General features: G+C 44.3%; 1 protein-coding gene across 1 annotated transcript in view; it reads right to left on the bottom strand.

Moving 5' to 3' along the window:
- The window catches only part of KMT2A (lysine methyltransferase 2A), a 286,124-nt gene that overhangs the window by 25,043 nt on the left and 243,419 nt on the right, over window positions 1–17,662 (bottom strand). Inside the window, exons 33-34 of the mRNA XM_073602468.1 lie at window positions 2,711–2,818; window positions 1,988–2,071 (exon numbers count right to left, since the gene is read on the bottom strand). Of these exons, the coding sequence (XP_073458569.1) occupies window positions 1,988–2,071; window positions 2,711–2,818 (192 nt within the window). The remainder of the gene's footprint in view (window positions 1–1,987; window positions 2,072–2,710; window positions 2,819–17,662) is intronic.

Raw genomic sequence — 17,662 nt, forward strand, 5'->3', positions numbered from 1 at the left:
CTACCCCAGTGAAGGAGAGATCTTATTGGGGGAGACGTAACCCATTTTGCAAAAGTTTGACAGGATTAAGGTCACAGAAAACACATGGCAGAGGGCAGAACCTACCAGTGAATACTGGGATTTAAGAAGAGACTCCAACCGCTGGTCAGTGGAATCCTTAAAAGTAAGCACACCATCTACTGGTTCTGTGGTTTTCCTGGTATTGTGAGTCATTCTCAGACCTACAGTGAGTATAGACAACAGTTTACCAAATTCTCTCTGAAAGTGAATGGCTCCAACACAATCTCAGGTCCAAGGTGCTAACAAGCCGCACAGAAAAACACATCGAACAGCAGTTGTAGTGGAAAGGTCTTTGCAGTAGTGGCCAGTATTAGGACCAAAGGCTGGAGACAGCAGGCTAATTCTTAATTTGCAAGATAGTGTGCATTACATCAATAAGAGCTGAAATGGTCTCTTGTAAGTATGAGGTCCCAGCAGGAGTTTGTGGTGCCTTGAAAAAAGTCTCATTATAGCCTGTTGAGAGTCAGAGACGATCACGGCGCCGGTGGCCTGGACTCAGAAAGGTCAGAGAATGACCGTGCAGGGAAGGTGAAGGAGCGCATTTAGATACTTTGTGGTCAGTATAAGGCTCAAGGTACAAGACAAGACCTCAGGCACTTACAAACCAAGAGAGCTGGTGGATGACGAGAGTCCAATAGCTGAGGGTGACCAGTGTTTCTGGGGGCGAGCAGTAAGAAACGAGTGGAGCTCAACAGGGTGTTTTCTACAAAGCAGGAGCAGCAGGGTGTCAATGTTTTTTTCTATGCTGAATGACAGGAAAGAGCACAGAATGTGTGCATGTGACATTCCACCCAGTGCATAACATCGGTCCTCAATGCTCACTCCTTTTACAGAGAAACTGGCAGTAGCGGGAAATGCAATGGACCTGGAAAGCACTCTAAATTTTTACCAGTACCGGGTCTGGAAAGTGCCACAAGCAAAGCACAAAGGGCCTAAAGATCATTTCCAGGCTAGCCCTGCAACATCCAGTCCAGCGAAGTCTGGGTACAGAACTCCAAAGCTAAGCTAAGGAAAGGTTGATCTGGATCGCTGCCTAATAGAGACCAGCCCAAGCAATGATGCAACAAGCAATATTGATTGAAGTCAAAGTGAATAAGAAGCAAAAATCAAAGGCTAGCAAAAACTGATTAGGCTTTTCTCAACAGAGAAGGCTATCCTGAGCTGTCCTACAGATTTTTTTTTTTGCTTGCCAGTGTCTAAATCCTTACATAGGTATCAGTATAACCCCACAGTATGATTTCCTGTGTCCCTCAATAGATGAGAAAGAAAAATTGCATCTTTGTAATGACAGAGTTGCAGAGGTAAATGACGGTTTGTTTTAAAGTGCTTTTACTGCTTACTTAGCAGTCAAAGCACACTTATATGAAAATACTTGAACATGCATAGTTTAGGCACAGTTTCACTTTAGGAATAACTGGTAAAATGATTTTGCTAGGCTAGAAATAGGGGAGCTGCCCCTGCTGATCTGTTTCTCAAAGGTGCATGGGCAGTCATCCTGATCCTCACTCCACTACCAAGAAAGTCACTGACCTGAAGTACTCAGTGAAGTCTGAAGAGTCCAAACTTGTATATGTATGCCTTTTCCAGGTCATTGACTCATTTTTTTAAACGATGACCGTGGTTTTAGTAGTGCTAACCTTTATATCTCTCCTCCTCAACCAAAATCCTAAAATGGGGGAGAGGGGATTTGGGCATGGTGGTGGGTTTGGCCCAATAATAAGGACTACTCTACTATAAGGTATAACCTAAACATATTGTAAAAGAGCAAAGCCCTAATGGAACAACTAAAAAATGATCGAAAAGTTATGGCTGGAAAACAAGCCACATGGTCCATACATGCTGACCTTCTACTCTTTATATCAGAAAGTAATTTGTCGAATAGTCAATGAATCATTTACATTCATTCACAAATAAAGTGGTTATCTACCTGTAGACACCTACTGCCTCTTTGGATGTCTTCTTAAGATGTCGGAATCTCATTGGCATAGGCAGGTCCATACTGGTGGCCCTCCTGTAAAAAAAATGTAATGGTTACCTACTGCAATCATTTCAAGAAGCCCAGTATCTAAAATGACCATGTTACAATACCCCCTCTACTGCTAAGGTCAACATGGCTAACTGTCACTAAAATACAGAAAAAAATCCAGTACACCTGTGCAAACATACCACAATTGCTAGGAGGTTGGACTCATACACAGATCTATGAAAACTGACTTTCCTGCAACCCATCCAATGTGAATAGGCTGTGCTTGTCCTCTTTAGCTGCTAGATTGCACTATTCATATAGCAAGAATATGATATGCTGTACAAATAAGAGAAGCCCTTGATAAAGAGATGCATTGGATGTGGCAATTTACATCATGCCTTCCCTTTCCATCCAAGAGGACTACCAAGATATGCATAACCAACAAAATTACTCAAATTTGCCATGTAACTCATTTACATTTTTAGAACGGATCAAAAAAATTAGAAAATTATCTACTATATATTTGTACAAATTGACAATCTAGTGAAAGTATTTTGGACTTCTGTTTGAATCCAAACTTCCTCTTTTAAAGCACAGCTATGGGCCATTCTATTTGCAAAGACAATTATAACTGAAGAAATTTTAATGCTTCAGCAGTTTAAGCATAAAATAAACACAGACTACCTAACAGATTTCAGCTGCACCTCTTCCTCATCCTCTTCATTTGGTTTATATTCTGGAGGTTGCCGATGTTTTGAAGCCAAGAAGTTAAACATGTCGAAAGTTGATTTCCTAGAGAACAGGGGAATCATTAAAGCAGCAATTAATTCACATTTTGCTAAATAGGAAAAGCAAAAACAAAAAAAAGGCGAAACAGTGGAATAGAAAAATTACGTATGACTACTAAACACATTTTCTCAAATTCACCATTGTTTTTCCAGACATTCCCACATAAAAAAATAGATAAATAAAAAAATAAAAATGGGATTTCTAATTTACAATAAAATCCTATTCTTGGAGTGCATGACACAGGATGTACAGTTGTGCTCAAAAGTTTACATACCCTGGCAGAAATTGTGAAAATATGACATTAATATTGAAAATATGACTGGTAATGCCAAAAAATGTCTTTAATTTAAGGATAGTGATCATATGAAGCCATTTCTTATCATATAGTTGAATGCACTGAGCAAGCTAATGGGCAGCAGAAAAGAACTATCAAAAGACCTGCATAACAAAGTAATGGAACTTTATAAAGTTGGAATAGGATATAAAAAAAATATCCAAGGCCTTACATTTGCCAATCAGTACTGTTCAATCACTTATTAAGTAGTGGAATATTCAGGAATCTCTTGATACCAAGCCAAGGTTAGGTAGACCAAGAAAAAATGCAGCCACAACTGCCAGAGGAATTGTTCGGGATAAAAAGATAAATCCACGGGTAACTTTAGGAGAATACAGGCTGCTATGGAAAAAACGATGTGGTTGTTTTTCATGAAACAATGATACTTGAACAAAAAATTATAATCATGGTCTAGTTGCCAGAAAAAAAGTCTTTACTGCACCAATGCCATAAACAAAGCCTGGTTACAATATGCCCAACAACACCTTGACATACCTCACCGGGCTTTTTTTTGTGGCATTGGTGCAGTAAAGGCTTCTTTCTGGCAACTCTACCATGCAGTTCATTTATGTTCAAGTATCGTCATATTGTGCTTTCTGTTATTATGATTTAAAAAGGAGCCAAACTACTTTTTGATAATAAATTACTTTATATGACCAATATCCTTACATTTTTTGCATTGATCAGTCATTTCCAAATATTCATGCCAAAATTTCGCAATTTCAGCCAGGGTATGCAAACTTTTGAGCACAACTGTATTTGGGCAAAAGGGTTAATGCTGCCACCTTCGCATTAGATATTGACAAACAAAGCCAGTAAGGACAGCTCCCAGAACTCCCTTCACTCCCAGCATACCTCAGTGTTGTATCAAACAATAGTAGGTTTGGATCATAAGAATATAGGAAAGGACCCAAGGGACCCATGTTCTTTTAATGTACTCTAAGGTCCAAAATGTGCGCTTCCCCCAACATGGCTTACTCGTACTGGGATGTGCAGCACAAGTAGGGCTGCAACTTAAAGTTCTGCCAAGTCAGATTCAGATCCGCTCTTTAAGCAGTAAAACCTTTGGTTGATATAAACTATGGCAATGTCTTACTTAATACTGGTAGGATGACTTCACAGGCAAGAGCGTTAAAGAGATAACTGAATCACCATGAGCTCAAGATGACCAATTGGGGGGACGAGCTTGCTCTGTAAAGGTATCTAGGACTCCACCCCACCAAGACAGGTGGGTTTCTGTCACAAGACCCTACTGAACCAATGAGAGGAATGATTTTTCTGACTTTAGCACTGGATTTGTGACCTACCATGCCAGGGCAAGCCTGGTTTCACTTTTCAGGTATATGGGATAGTCTAGAGAAGCAGCCCTTTTGTCCCACGCTGATAGAATGTTGAATTCTGGATTGAAATGGAGCATATGGAACTGCCTCAAAGGGGACCCATATTAAGCCCAGAACCCTCATGCAAAAGTGGAGGGTGGTTTGGCTCCTGAACTGTAGAGTTATAAACATGGAAACAAAGTCTGGGGTTTGTCCAGGATAAGGAAGATCTTGGGACATGATCATATCCAGGACCAGGCCCTGATACTCCCAAGCGATGAGACAGCTCCAGCGCGATTTTTGGAGTTTTAGGAAACAGCGTAGGGGCTGCACAATCCATTGGAAATTGGCTGACAGAGCCAACTGTTCCCCCTCAGAAGATAGCTGTCTACATAGCCAAACATGGAAATACCCTGAGAGCAAAGGAGGGTATGAAACACACATTAGTTAAGACCTGAGGTGCAGCGGACAGGCAACAAACTGGTAATGTTTGGTTCCCACCGAAAAATGCAGAATTTCCTAGTAAGATGGCGGACATGCAAGTAGGCATCATTAATAGCCACAGTGGACAGAAGGTCTCCAGGAGGGAGGGAGGCAATGGCTAACAGGCAAATTCCATGTGGAGGTTTCTACTTGGAGGTAGGTGTTGAAAACTTTTAGATCCAGAAGGAAGCCGATACCACCCTTAGTCTTGGGGACAGTAAACAGGTCTGAGTCGAAACCTTGGAACTTCCTCCAGAATTGGAAAACCTGCAAAGTTATCAATGGTGGTGTGACAGAGGCCTAACCTCGGTCTGAACCCTATTAACCTCTCCTGGCACACACTTGTTTTAACAACTGAAAGAAGATTACGACATCCCCAATTTTGAAAAATTTTGATACCTTCAAATCCATTACTTTTTGGAATCCCTAACTAAAAATCATGAGTGGTCCATGCCTACGATGGCCTTTAAACAAGGTGTCAAACTTGGCTCACCACACAAGGATTGGGGCCTCAGCTAAACTCCTCTAATACCCAGGCTCTTTCTTATTGCCAGGGCTGAGAGCAGGATCTCGGTGCATTGCAGGCCCCCAGGAGACTGGAACAAGACGTGGGAGGCTTTTATTCCTCACAGAATGTGGTGGCTTTAGAGAACTCATTCAAGGTGATGTCACATGGTAATACACCCCAGTGGGAACTGCAAATTATCTCCCCACTTACCCCGCCTTATGTTTTCAGGGGTGTTCAGACCCAGGCGATATGAAGCACATATGGTGGACATGTCCAAAAGCTCTACGCTTATGGACCGGTGTGTGTATAACATGGTCAATACAGTTTTGCACTTGAATCTATGTAAAGACCTGTGGCAGGCATTGCTACATATGTGTATAGCGATATGGGAGCAAGCTTTAGTGACACATCTTTATGGACACGAAACAGACAATTGCTAAGGCATGGAACACATCAGCCCTTTCCTTTGACTAGGTGAAAACGATAGGTCCATGGTACACTGGTAAATGAAAAACGAACTGCGATCCTCGCTGATACGCACAATACAATTTTATGGATTTGGCAACTTTGGTTAGACCAATTTCTGGCTATGCAAGCACCTACTTGATTTATAATTTACAGTGAATAAGTGGGCTTTACCTACTAGGGGCTACCCCCTGGGGTATATTAAGCCCTCCAATACCACCCCCCTCCCCCCTTTTTATCAGTTTTGTGTGGGTTCATCCCCTTCCTATTGCCTTCTTTACAGGATTTTTATTTAGTGCAGTCCAATCCCTCTAGCCTAGCGACTGCATTCGTGTCCACAGCTGGATTAGTCAGACTGCTTGCCAATTCCCCCAATGCAGAGATCGTAGATACCACAAATATCTAGGCAGTAAATGCGGCTTTGGACCCTGCTTTAGGGCCTGGTGCTTTATTACGCAAGCTGCATTAAGACTGAGTGATCCTTCTTTTGACTCTTTCTTGTATTCATCAGCTGCCTTCCTAATCTCCCATGCCGGAGGGAACTGATATTTATGTGTTTCATCAATGTTCTTGTTTGCACTCTGTGATTGTTTGAACATTTGTAAGTGAAATCTGTAACCATACGCTTTGTAACAACTGTACCTGTACCCCTTTTGTACACTGTACATTTTTATTTTCTTTAATAAAAACATTTTGAAAGAAACCTTGGAACCTCACCTTTTCCGGTACAATGGCCTCCTTGGAAGAGGAGATGTCACAGCAGTATGAAGATCTGCCAACTTTTTGTTGAATGATGGCAGGTTTGACAGCATAAAATGGGCGAGAGGCAGAGATCGAAAAGCTAGCTTGCAGCCTCTAGATTCAACGTTCTGGACCTAAACATCCAAAATATTTTGGGACCAGATGGCCAAAAGACCAAGTGGTGGCACCCATTCATTGTGAGGATGACTTGCTTAAGGAATTGGAAGACTTCGGGTTCTAGGAACATCAGGCTTTGCTTTGGAGAAAACAAAGGAACTCTGTGACCTCCTTAAGAAAGCTGTCCAGGGATTCACCAAAAAGGCTTTCCCCATCAGAGAGCATACACAAGAGGCTTTGCTGACCAACACTTGAAGCAAAGGGCACTCTACCTCCATTCTGGAGATTTGACATAGAATACCTGTTAGCCTTTGAACACAATAGAGTAAAGCTACAGGCATAAACTCCAGCTGCCGGAGGACAGAAGGATCCCTTAGTACAGATCTAGCATCCCTTGCCAGGCAGCTAAACTCTGGCAGACAGACAGGCCAAATTGCATTGGTAGGTTGCAGAGCAGGATGTGTGAGGGTAAATAGGGCCTCAGAAAGGGCTTCTAGCCTTTCATACAACAGGTCCTAAACAAAGGTATGTCCTCAACAAGGAAAGTTAGTCAAGAAAGTTTTCAAGAAATGAAAGGGATCTATGCACTTTTTTTTTAATTTAGGAACTCCTACACAAGTTGTTGCTAGGCAAATTGTTTAGGGGAAACAAAGACTATTTGGTTTAGGCCAACCGCTATGAAAGAGCCGTTGCAATAGGCAATGCACTGGAAAAGTCTTAACTGGCTGGGGGCTTTTTAGAAAACCCAGGCTGGTAAATTTGGGTGCAGCTAATGCAGGCAGCTCTGAGTCTAGGCATGTGCAGACTGCATCAATAAAGACTGAGATGGTATTTTTAAGTTTTGGAGTTATACAGTGCTTTGAAAAAGTATTCATACCCCTTGAAATTTTCCACATTTTGTCTTGTTACAACCAAAAACATAAATGTATTTTATTGGGATTTTATGAGATAGACCAACACAAAGTGGCACATAATTGTGAAGTGGAAGGAAAAATGATAAATGGTTTTCAAAATTTGTTACAAATAAATATCTGAAAAGATTCAGCCCCTCCCTGAGTTAATACTTTGTAGAACCACCTTTAGCTGCTAAAACAGCTGCAAGTCTTTTTGGGTATGTCTTTACCAGCTTTGCACATCTAGAGAGTGACATTCTTGCCCATTCTTCTTTGCAAAATAGCTCCAGCTCTGTCAGATTGGATGGAGAGCATCTGTGAACAGCAATTTTCAAGTCTTGCCACGGCTTCTCAATTGGATTTAGGTCTGTACTTTGACTGGGCCATTCTAACACATGAATATGCTTTGATATAAACCATTCTATTGTAGCTCTGGCTGTATGTTTAGGGTCGTCGGTCTGCTGGAAGGTGAACCTCCGCCCCAGTCTCAAGTCTTTTGCATGAACAGGTTTTCTTCTAAGATTGCCCTGTATTTGCCTCCATCCATTTTCCCATCAACTCTGACCAGCTTCCCTGTCCCTGCTGAAGAAAAGCATCCCCACAACATGATGCTGCCTCCACCATGTTTCACGGTGGGGATGGTGTGTTCAGGGTGATGCGCAGTGTTAATTTTCCTCCACACATAGCATTTTGCTTTTAGACCAAAAAGTAAAATTTTGGTCTCATCTGACCAGAGCACCTTCTTCCACATATTTGCTGTGTCCCCCACATGGCTTCTACCAAACTGGAAATGGGACTTTGTATGGCTTTCTTTCAACAATCGTTTTCTTCTTGCCACTCCTCCTCCTCCATAAAGGCCAGATTTGTGGAGTGCACGACTAATAGTTGTCCTGTGGACAGATTCTCCTACCTGAGCTGTGGATTTGTGCAACTCCTCCAAAGGTACCGTGGGTCTCTTGGCTGCTTCTCTGATTAATGCTACCCTTGCCCGGCCAGTCAGTTAAGGTGGACGGCCATGTCTTGGTAGGTTTGCAGTTGTGCCATACCCTTTCCCATTTTCGAATGATGGATTGAACAATGCTCCGTGAGATGTTCAAAGCTTGGGATATTTGTTTATAACCTAACCCTGCTTAAAACTTCTCCACAACCTTATCCTTGACCTGTCTGGTGTGCCTTCATGATGCTGTTTTTTTCAGTAAGGCAGGTGTCCCCAACCACCGGGTTGCGGCCCACTACCAGGCCGTGGCCTCTCTGCAGCTGGGCCGCAGGTGCGGTGGGGGGCACGAGATAGCAAGGCAGGCGAGCGGGGAGATGAGAGAGCCGGGTGGATCAGAAAGGCAGGCGGACAGATGAGAGTAGCGGGCTGGCGAGCGGAGATGACATCATCTCTCTCCGCCCGCCCCACATCACTGATATTCCGCCCTCACAGCCTCTTCAATGTCGGAGCTACGGCAGGGAGCAGAAAGGACATCATCTTTCATCGCCCGCGCCACATCACTAATCTCCTACCCTCACTCAGAAATGACCACAGCACAGAGGCCTGCCTCTGTGCTAAATGAACCAGTGCTGCCACCAATGCAGTGACAATCCACATCTAGTGGCACTGGCAGGCAACGTGGCAAGAGACATTCCTCATCTGGTGGCAGGCAGTGTGCCAAGAGACATTCCTCATCTGGTAGCAGGCAGCGTGGCAAGTGACATTCTGCATCTGGTGGCAGACAGAATGGCAAGTGAAATTCTGCATCTGGTGGCAAGAACGCGGCAGGTGACATTCCGCATCTGGTGGCAGGTGACAATCCACACCTGGTGGCAGGCGACGTGGCAGGTGACAATCCGCACCTGATGGCAGGTGACGTAGCAAGTGACAATCTGCATCTGGTGGCATGTAACAAGCTGCATCTGAAGGCAGGCGACATGGCAGATGACAATCCACATCTGGTGGCAGGTGATGTGGCAAGTGACATTACGCATCTGGTGGCAGGCGACGTGGTAAGTGACATTGCGCATCTGGTGGCAGGCGACGTGGCAAGTGACACGCTCCGGGCTCCCACCAATTCTGCATTATGAGGAGTTGAACTATTTCATGTTACATTACATTGTAATAATAGAAATAATGGGCTTCAATGATCCTGACACCATATCAACCATGGTGCCCGTGATGATTGAAGCGCCAACACCAGCCAATGCCCCGACAAATTGCCTGCGACAAATCGCTTACCCCCCCTCCAGTGCCAAAAAGGTTGGGGACCGCTGCACTAAGGTTCTCTAACACACCTCTGAGGGCTTCACATTTATACTGAGATAAAATTACACACAGGTGGACTCTATTTACTTATTAGGTGACTTCTGAAGGCAATTGATTCCACTAGATTTTAGTGAGGAGTATCAGAGTAAAGGGGGCTGTCCTAACCTGACTGTGCCCAAGCATTGGCAACTCCAAGCAATTTGCAGATGGACTCTGGAGGAGAGGGTGTGGAAGCAGCCCCAGCATTCTAAGTAAGCTATCATGGCTGCATTTTTCCCATAAACTCAGATACAGTAGCTAATTCCTACCTAGATATAGTCAAGGAAAGAGTTACCTCTGGGGTTAAGTAACACCAGAGGAAACCCAATTGAATGTCCTGGATCGTGATGAGGATGTGGCTGAAGGATATTGAAGCAAAGGCTAAGCTTGTCCATGTGCACTTTGGAAAAATGGCATGAGCATGGCAAGTAGAACACCAACAGAAGCTATGCAAACTCAGTAGGGGCTCATGGGTAGTAAAGCCCTGTGTAAGCTGCTTTTGGCGCTCTGGAATTACCCTTTAGGGGACAGAGTGGGACATAGAAAGCACACACTCTGCTCCCATAGCAAAGGACAAAAGCTCTAACTTACCGTGGTCCAAAGACTTGTGGCCTCTCCAAATAGGAGAGGGGTGGATAAGCAGGACCCAGGGGCATGCCATATCCAGCTACACTCCCCCCCTCCTGGAGGGCACACTTCTAGAGGACTAGGTTCCACCAGATAGGTTTACCATGGCCAAGGACTTGTAAAATACTCGGCGGCTAACTTTCTAGGAGAGCACCTCACTAGAGTCCATGGCTCAGAGGGCACATTACATGCCTGCTTCACTTCTTCCATATAGCTGAGGACCAGCCGATCTGGCTCTGCAGCAACTGAAAATCTTGCTAGACAAGAAAACAAATCTTGAGAAAAAGTGGAAAAGTTTTGCTTCTCTTAGAATAGAGAGAAGATGTCCATTCTCCTAGACAGTAGCAAAAAAATGAGGCATGCGGGGGGGGGGGGGGGGGGGGGGTTATACTGGGCTGTCCTTACAGCTTTGTTTGCCAGTGCCCAATCTCATTAAGGGGGAACTTCACCCTATCTTAAATATTACAACAAAGGCACCTGTAGAAATGTTTAATAATGGCAACCTACAAATACTTACAGATAATTGCAGGCATTTTATTCTTTGCATGGCTTGTTTGTTTTCCCTCTCTATTTTTCTGACAGTAACCATTTTCACAAGTGACAGGTGAATCCATCTACCTTTTATTTCTGGCGATCTAGCTCTGCCTCCTGAAACATGTAACAGTGCAGATCATCTAAAAGGAAAGGCACTGGGGATGTAAGCTTCCAAGGAAGAAGCTGTGAGGCCCAGGTTACACTACCAGTGCCTCACACTGGAAGTGGAAAAACAATTTTAACTAACCTGTAAATTCTATATTATGGACTATAATATAGCACATGATTGATATTCATAGACGCAGGGTTATAGGCTGATACACTCAGGTGATTAGACAGACAGTGACAAAGTTTTGAGGACACACCCTGGACATCCCTCTATAACCTAAGTGTTGTCAACCTGAAAATTTTAGAGGGCTGCACAATAGCCGCACATGTTCACAACTCAGTGCCAAATATTTTTTGCTCCTGCTGCATTATTAACCCCCCCCCCCCCCCCCCGCAATACGCACACATGTACACAGAGGTGATCAGTGACAGTGAAAGCTAACCCTCCCTGCATTTCAGGTTACTGGCAGTAATATTTAACCCACCCCGCAAGGCTGGTCAGTGGAACTGATATTAACTCCCCCCACCCACATTGCTGGTCACTGACAGTGACATTTAAACATTTAACCCCTCCTTCCTGCATTGTGGTCACTGCCAGTGATATTTATCCCCCACATACATTGTAGTCACTCACAGTGAAAGTTAACACAAACCCCCCCCACTGTTGATCACTTACACATCACATTTCTCCCATGCCTCTCTCTTTCCCCAGGGCGGAATTTTTCCTGTACTGTAGCGGTGACAGCTCCACCCACAGCACAGTCTAATTCAGTGCCACTCTGTTTACTGTACAGTGCCCCGTAGCCTGCAGGCAACATACATGGGGCAGGCGGGCTGTATCCAGCCCACAGGCCGCATGTTGGACACTAGGGCTATAACCCTACTCCAACTCTGAGTCCTCTGTGTTTTAGTAAGAAATGCAGAGTAACACAAAAAAAAGATGAAAAGAGGGGAGGGTAGAAATATGGAATTTTTGAGGTATTTTAACATTTCTTTTATCTTAATCATATAGAAAAGGACACAGGCTTCATATTCACAGACCCTGGAACATCCCCAAACAATGAATAAGAAGGGTGGGCAACAAGGCAAATAGAACTGTGATAACAGGCCCAACACCAAAGGTCAACAGACCCAACTCAGAGTGCTGCTGCAAGAACCTTGTGGTCAAAAGCTGCAACCGCAAAGGATTGGATGCCCACATGGTAGAACTTGGAAAAGGTATGAACAGCAGACCAGGTGGTGGCCTTACAAAGACAATGGAGGCTTGATGCTAGAATGCCCAAGAAACTCCCACTGACCTGGTGGAATGAGCATGTATTCGTGCAGAAGGTGCTTTATCCTTTGGGGTGTAAACTCTTTGAGATGGGTGGTCTTACCCACCTAGCAATGGTGGTCATGAAGCAGCATGTTCCTTGTGAGGTCCTGGGGATAAGACAAAGTGGGAAGTCTATCTTCCTGATTGAAGCTGTAGCCTTCAGATATACTCTAATGGCTCTGAACACAGCCAATGAAGAGAAATGTCCTTTTGATGCTTTGGAGCACTGGGGTTGAGACCAGAAAAAGAAAGCCTAGCCTGTTTGGAAGAGGCCAGGGGTCGTCTCTTAGAAGTCTGAGCATATCTGTGGACCAGGTTTTTCCGGGCTAGTTTTGTGTAATAAGAATCACTGGTTTCTTTTCTTGCTCTATTTTACAGAGCAGTCAAGGCATAATACACACAGGTGGAAGAAAAGGCATAAATTAGGCTGATTTGACTTGAGGGAATTATCAGAAGATTTGAACAGCAATGATCACTGAACAGTGCTTCTCTTTCCATGAGATCATCAGGATTGCCTCCTTCAAGGCTCAAGGCTGCACGAGCCTTGGTACCTCCCGGTGATTGATGAAGGCCAGAGCTGTGACATAGTCTAATTGCACTCTGATAGAGTGTACCTGAGGAAGGGGGTTCTAGTGGTGAAGCTCTGAGCTTCAAGATGTTGATGGGGAGCTGGGATTCCATAACTGTGAGACTGTAGCACTCCTCTCTAGCCTGAGAGGCCAGCATCCATTATCACTTTTCACTGGTAAGGTAGGAATTACTTGCCTATTGTCAAGGCTGGGTTGGAAATCTACCAAGCTAGGGGGTTCCCTGCTTAGCTGAACAAAAGCATTGAGAGGTTGAGAGAGGGAGCATATTTAGAAAGGCACTGAATGATATTGGGCAAATGGAACAGTCTCACAGGAGGCCACCATGAGGCCAAGAACTCTCATACAGAATCTCTCAGAGGGCTGTCTATTTGACCTTAAGTTCTGGGTGTGAGATCTGAGACAGACCAGTTTGTTTTCTGAAAGAAAGACTTTTGCTTGGGCTCTGTCTAGAATGAGGCTCAAGTATTCCAGGCAAAGGGAAGGTTGGAGAGCATATTTTTCAAAGTTGATTATCAAACCAAAAGCCTGATATATCTAAATAGTCCCTGTGGATGTTTGCAGATAGTTTAAAGTTAGATGAGTCCTTCTCCTGAGAGGAAAGATTGTCTAGATACCCACTGACCTGAATGCCCTTCGTTCTTAAGAGGCAAGAAGGGGTGCAGGTACCTTTGTGAATACTCTAGGAGCCAAGGATGGGCCAAAAGTCAGTGCAACAAATCGGAAGTGCGTGTCTCCTACTGCGAAGCGCAGAATGCACTGGTGAGAAGGATACATGTGAATACGTAGACAGACATCTTGGATGCCTACAAATGTTATGTATGTCCCTGGTCTCAGAGAGGAAATAACTGACCTTGCAGGTTCCATACAAAATGTTGGAAATTGAGGGTACTTAATTAGGGATTTTAGGGACAGGGTAGGACAAAAAACCCCTTGGTACCGTGAACAGATTTGAATAGTAGCCTTTGAACCTGTCCTCCAGAGAGGGACTGTAAAGATCACTCACTGGGACAAAAGATGGTTCAGGGCATTTTGCAACTCTGACTTCCTTTCTTCTCTTGGTTGGTTTAAGAGAAGAAAGGAGTAAGGGGGTACAGTATGAAAATGTTTTTTTTACCCCTTTGAAACCACTGATTGAACCCACAGGTCTGGGGCATCGGTGACCCAGTGAAAAGCAAACTTTAACAGACGTCTCTCCATTCTTAGGAGTGAGGATGCCCCTTCACTGGGAATAAGGCTTTGGGGTACACTTTGTGAATTTTGTGTTCCTATTCTTGGATCAAAAGGAAGGGCTGAATTTATGCTTAGAAGTTGAAGCCTAGGTACAGCATTGAGGAGCTCTGCATTTTTGAGGACGTAGAAACCCTAAAGGGGGTGAACTTGGAATCTTCCACTGTGGAAGAAGAAACTTTCATCCTGTGACATGGTGTGAGTCAAAGGCTGGTGCGAGACATATTTTACAGGCAGCTTCGGCTGACCAGGCCTTTAGCTACAAGAGTCTGTAAATTTGGAGAGAAATAAGAGAAATTCTGGATATTTCCATTCCAACTTTTGTGGTTTTACCACAAAAAAAAGAAAAGGAGGATGTTTGTAAGTGCTTCATCAAAGTATGGTCCAGACGACCAAATCTTGTTGGTTGCTCACTGCCCTAGTCTAACAACACGAATAATGACAAACACAAATTGCAATAGCTGGATGCAGAGCTGGGCCTACAAGAGTAAAGAGTTTTTAAGAATCACAAATTTTCTGTCAGGAGAAGGAACATCTTCAATCAGTAAATACAGTTTTTTTTTTGTTTTTTTTTTTTAAGACAGACAGCAGATGGAGCTCAGCAATGATTAAAAATGGTAAAAAAGTTCAGAACTGACCCAACCATCATAAACTGCCCATTCTATTTATTAACCACTTAAGGACCGCCTCACGCCGATTTACGTCGGCAAGGCGGCACGGACAGGCAGAATCACGTACATATACGTGATCTGCCTCCCGCGGGTGGGGGGTCCGATTGGACCCCCCAACCCCCCCCCCGGTGCCCGAGGCGGTCCTTCTTTTGTCCCCCGGCGATCAGAGGTGAGGGGGAGGCCATCCATTCGTGGCGCCCCCCCCCCTTGCGATCGCCGCCGGCCAATCAGAACATTCCTTTGCTGCTGTATGCTAAACAGAAATTATGTCATCTCTCCTCAGCTAGGTATTTTCCGTTCCGGCGCCGAGGAGAGAAGACATCAATGTGAGTGCACAAACACACACACACTCAGTAGAACATGCCAGGCACACAAAACACCCCCGATCCACCCCCCCCCCCCCCCGTCACACTGACACCAAGCAGTTTTTGTTTTGTTTTTTTTCTGATTACTGCATGGTGTCAGTTTGTGACAGTTACTGTGGTAGGGCAGTTAGGGTTAGCCCCCTTTAGGTCTAGGGTACCCCCCTAACCCCCCCTAATAAAGTTTTAACCCCTTGATCACCCCCTGTCGCCAGTGTCGCTAAGCGATCATTTTTCTGATCGCTGTATTAGTGTCGCTGGTGACGCTAGTTAGGGACGTAAATATTTAGGTTCGCCGTCAGTGTTTTATAGCGACAGGGACCCCCATATACAACCTAATACATGTTTTAACCCCTTGATTGCCCCCTAGTTAACCCTTTCACCACTGATCACTGTATAAGTGTTACGGGTGACGCTGGTTAGTTCGTTTATTTTTTATAGTGTCAGGGCACCCGCCGTTTATTACCGAATAAAGGTTTAGCCCCCTGATCGCCCGGCGGTGATATGCGTCGCCCCAGGCAGCGTCAGATTAGCGCCAGTCCCGCTAACACCCACGCATGCAACATACGCCTCCCTTAGTGGTATAGTATCTAAATGGATCAATATCTGATCCGATCAGATCTATACTAGCGTCCCCAGCAGTTTAGGGTTCCCAAAAATGCAGTGTTAGCGGGATCAGCCCAGATACCTGCTAGCACCTGCGTTTTTCCCCTCCGCCCGGCCCGGCCCAGCCCACCCAAGTGCAGTATCGATCGATCACTGTCACTTACAAAACACTAAACGCATAACTGCAGCGTTCGCAGAGTCAGGCCTGATCCCTGCGATCGCTAACAGTTTTTTTGGTAGCATTTTGGTGAACTGGCAAGCACCAGCGGCCTAGTACACCCCGGTCGTAGTCAAACCAACACTTGGTGACGTGGCGAGTCCCATAAGTGCAGTTCAAGCTGGTGAGGTGGCAAGCACAAGTAGTGTCCCGCTGTCACCAAGAAGAAGACAAACACAGGCCGTCGTGCCCATAGTGCCCTTCCTGCTGCATTCGCCAATCCTAATTGGGAACCCACCACTTCTGCAGCACCCGTACTTCCCCCATTCACATCCCCAACCAAATGCAGTCGGCTGCATGAGAGGTATTTTCTTTATGTCCTCCCGAGTACCCCTACCCAGCGAACCCCCCCAAAAAAGATGTTGTGTCTGCAGCAAGTGCGGATATAGGCGTGACACCTGCTATTATTGTCCCTCCTGTCCTGACAATCCTGGTCTTTGCATTGGTGAATGTTTTGAACGCTACCATTCACTAGTTGAGAATTATCGTAGGGTACAGCACTGCACAGACTAGGCACACTTTCACAGGGTCTCCCAAGATGCCATCGCATTTTGAGAGACCCGAACCTGGAACCGGTTACAGTTATAAAAGTTAGTTACAAAAAAAGTGTAAAAAAAAATATATATATATATATAAAATTTTAAAAAATAGTTGTCGTTTTATTGTTCTCTCTCTCTCTATTCTCTCTCTATTGTTCTGCTCTTTTTTATTGTATTCTATTCTGCAATGTTTTATTGTTATTATGTTTTATCATGTTTGCTTTTCAGGTATGCAATTTTTTATACTTTACCGTTTACTGTGTTTTATTGTTAACCATTTTTTTGTCTTCAGGTACGCCATTCACGACTTTGAGTGGTTATACCAGAATGATGCCTGCAGGTTTAGGTATCATCTTGGTATCATTCTTTTCAGCCAGCGGTCGGCTTTCATGTAAAAGCAATCCTAGTGGCTAATTGGCCTCTAGACTGCTTTTACAAGCAGTGGGAGGGAATGCCCCCCCCACCACCACCACCGTCTTCCGTGTTTTTCTCTGGCTCTCCTGTCTCAACAGGGAACCTGAGAATGCAGTCGGTGATTCAGCCAGCTGACCATAGAGCTGATCAGAGACCAGAGTGGCTCCAAACATCTCTATGGCCTAAGAAACCGGAAGCTACGAGCATTTCATGACTTAGATTTCGCCGGATGTAAACAACACCATTGGGAAATTGGGAAAGCATTTTATCACACCGATCTTGGTGTGGTCAGATGCTTTGAGGGCAGAGTAGAGATCTAGGGTCTAATAGACCCCATTTTTTTCAAAAAAAGAGTACCTGTCACTACCAATTGCTATCATGGGGGATATTTACATTCCCTGAGATAACAATAAAAATGATTAAAAAAAAATAATGAAAGGAACAGTTTAAAAATAAGATAAAAAGCAAAAAAATAATAAAGAAAAAAAAAAAA

The sequence above is a fragment of the Aquarana catesbeiana genome, linkage group LG10 (assembly GCF_042186555.1).
Source record: "Aquarana catesbeiana isolate 2022-GZ linkage group LG10, ASM4218655v1, whole genome shotgun sequence".
Classification (NCBI taxonomy): domain Eukaryota; kingdom Metazoa; phylum Chordata; class Amphibia; order Anura; family Ranidae; genus Aquarana; species Aquarana catesbeiana.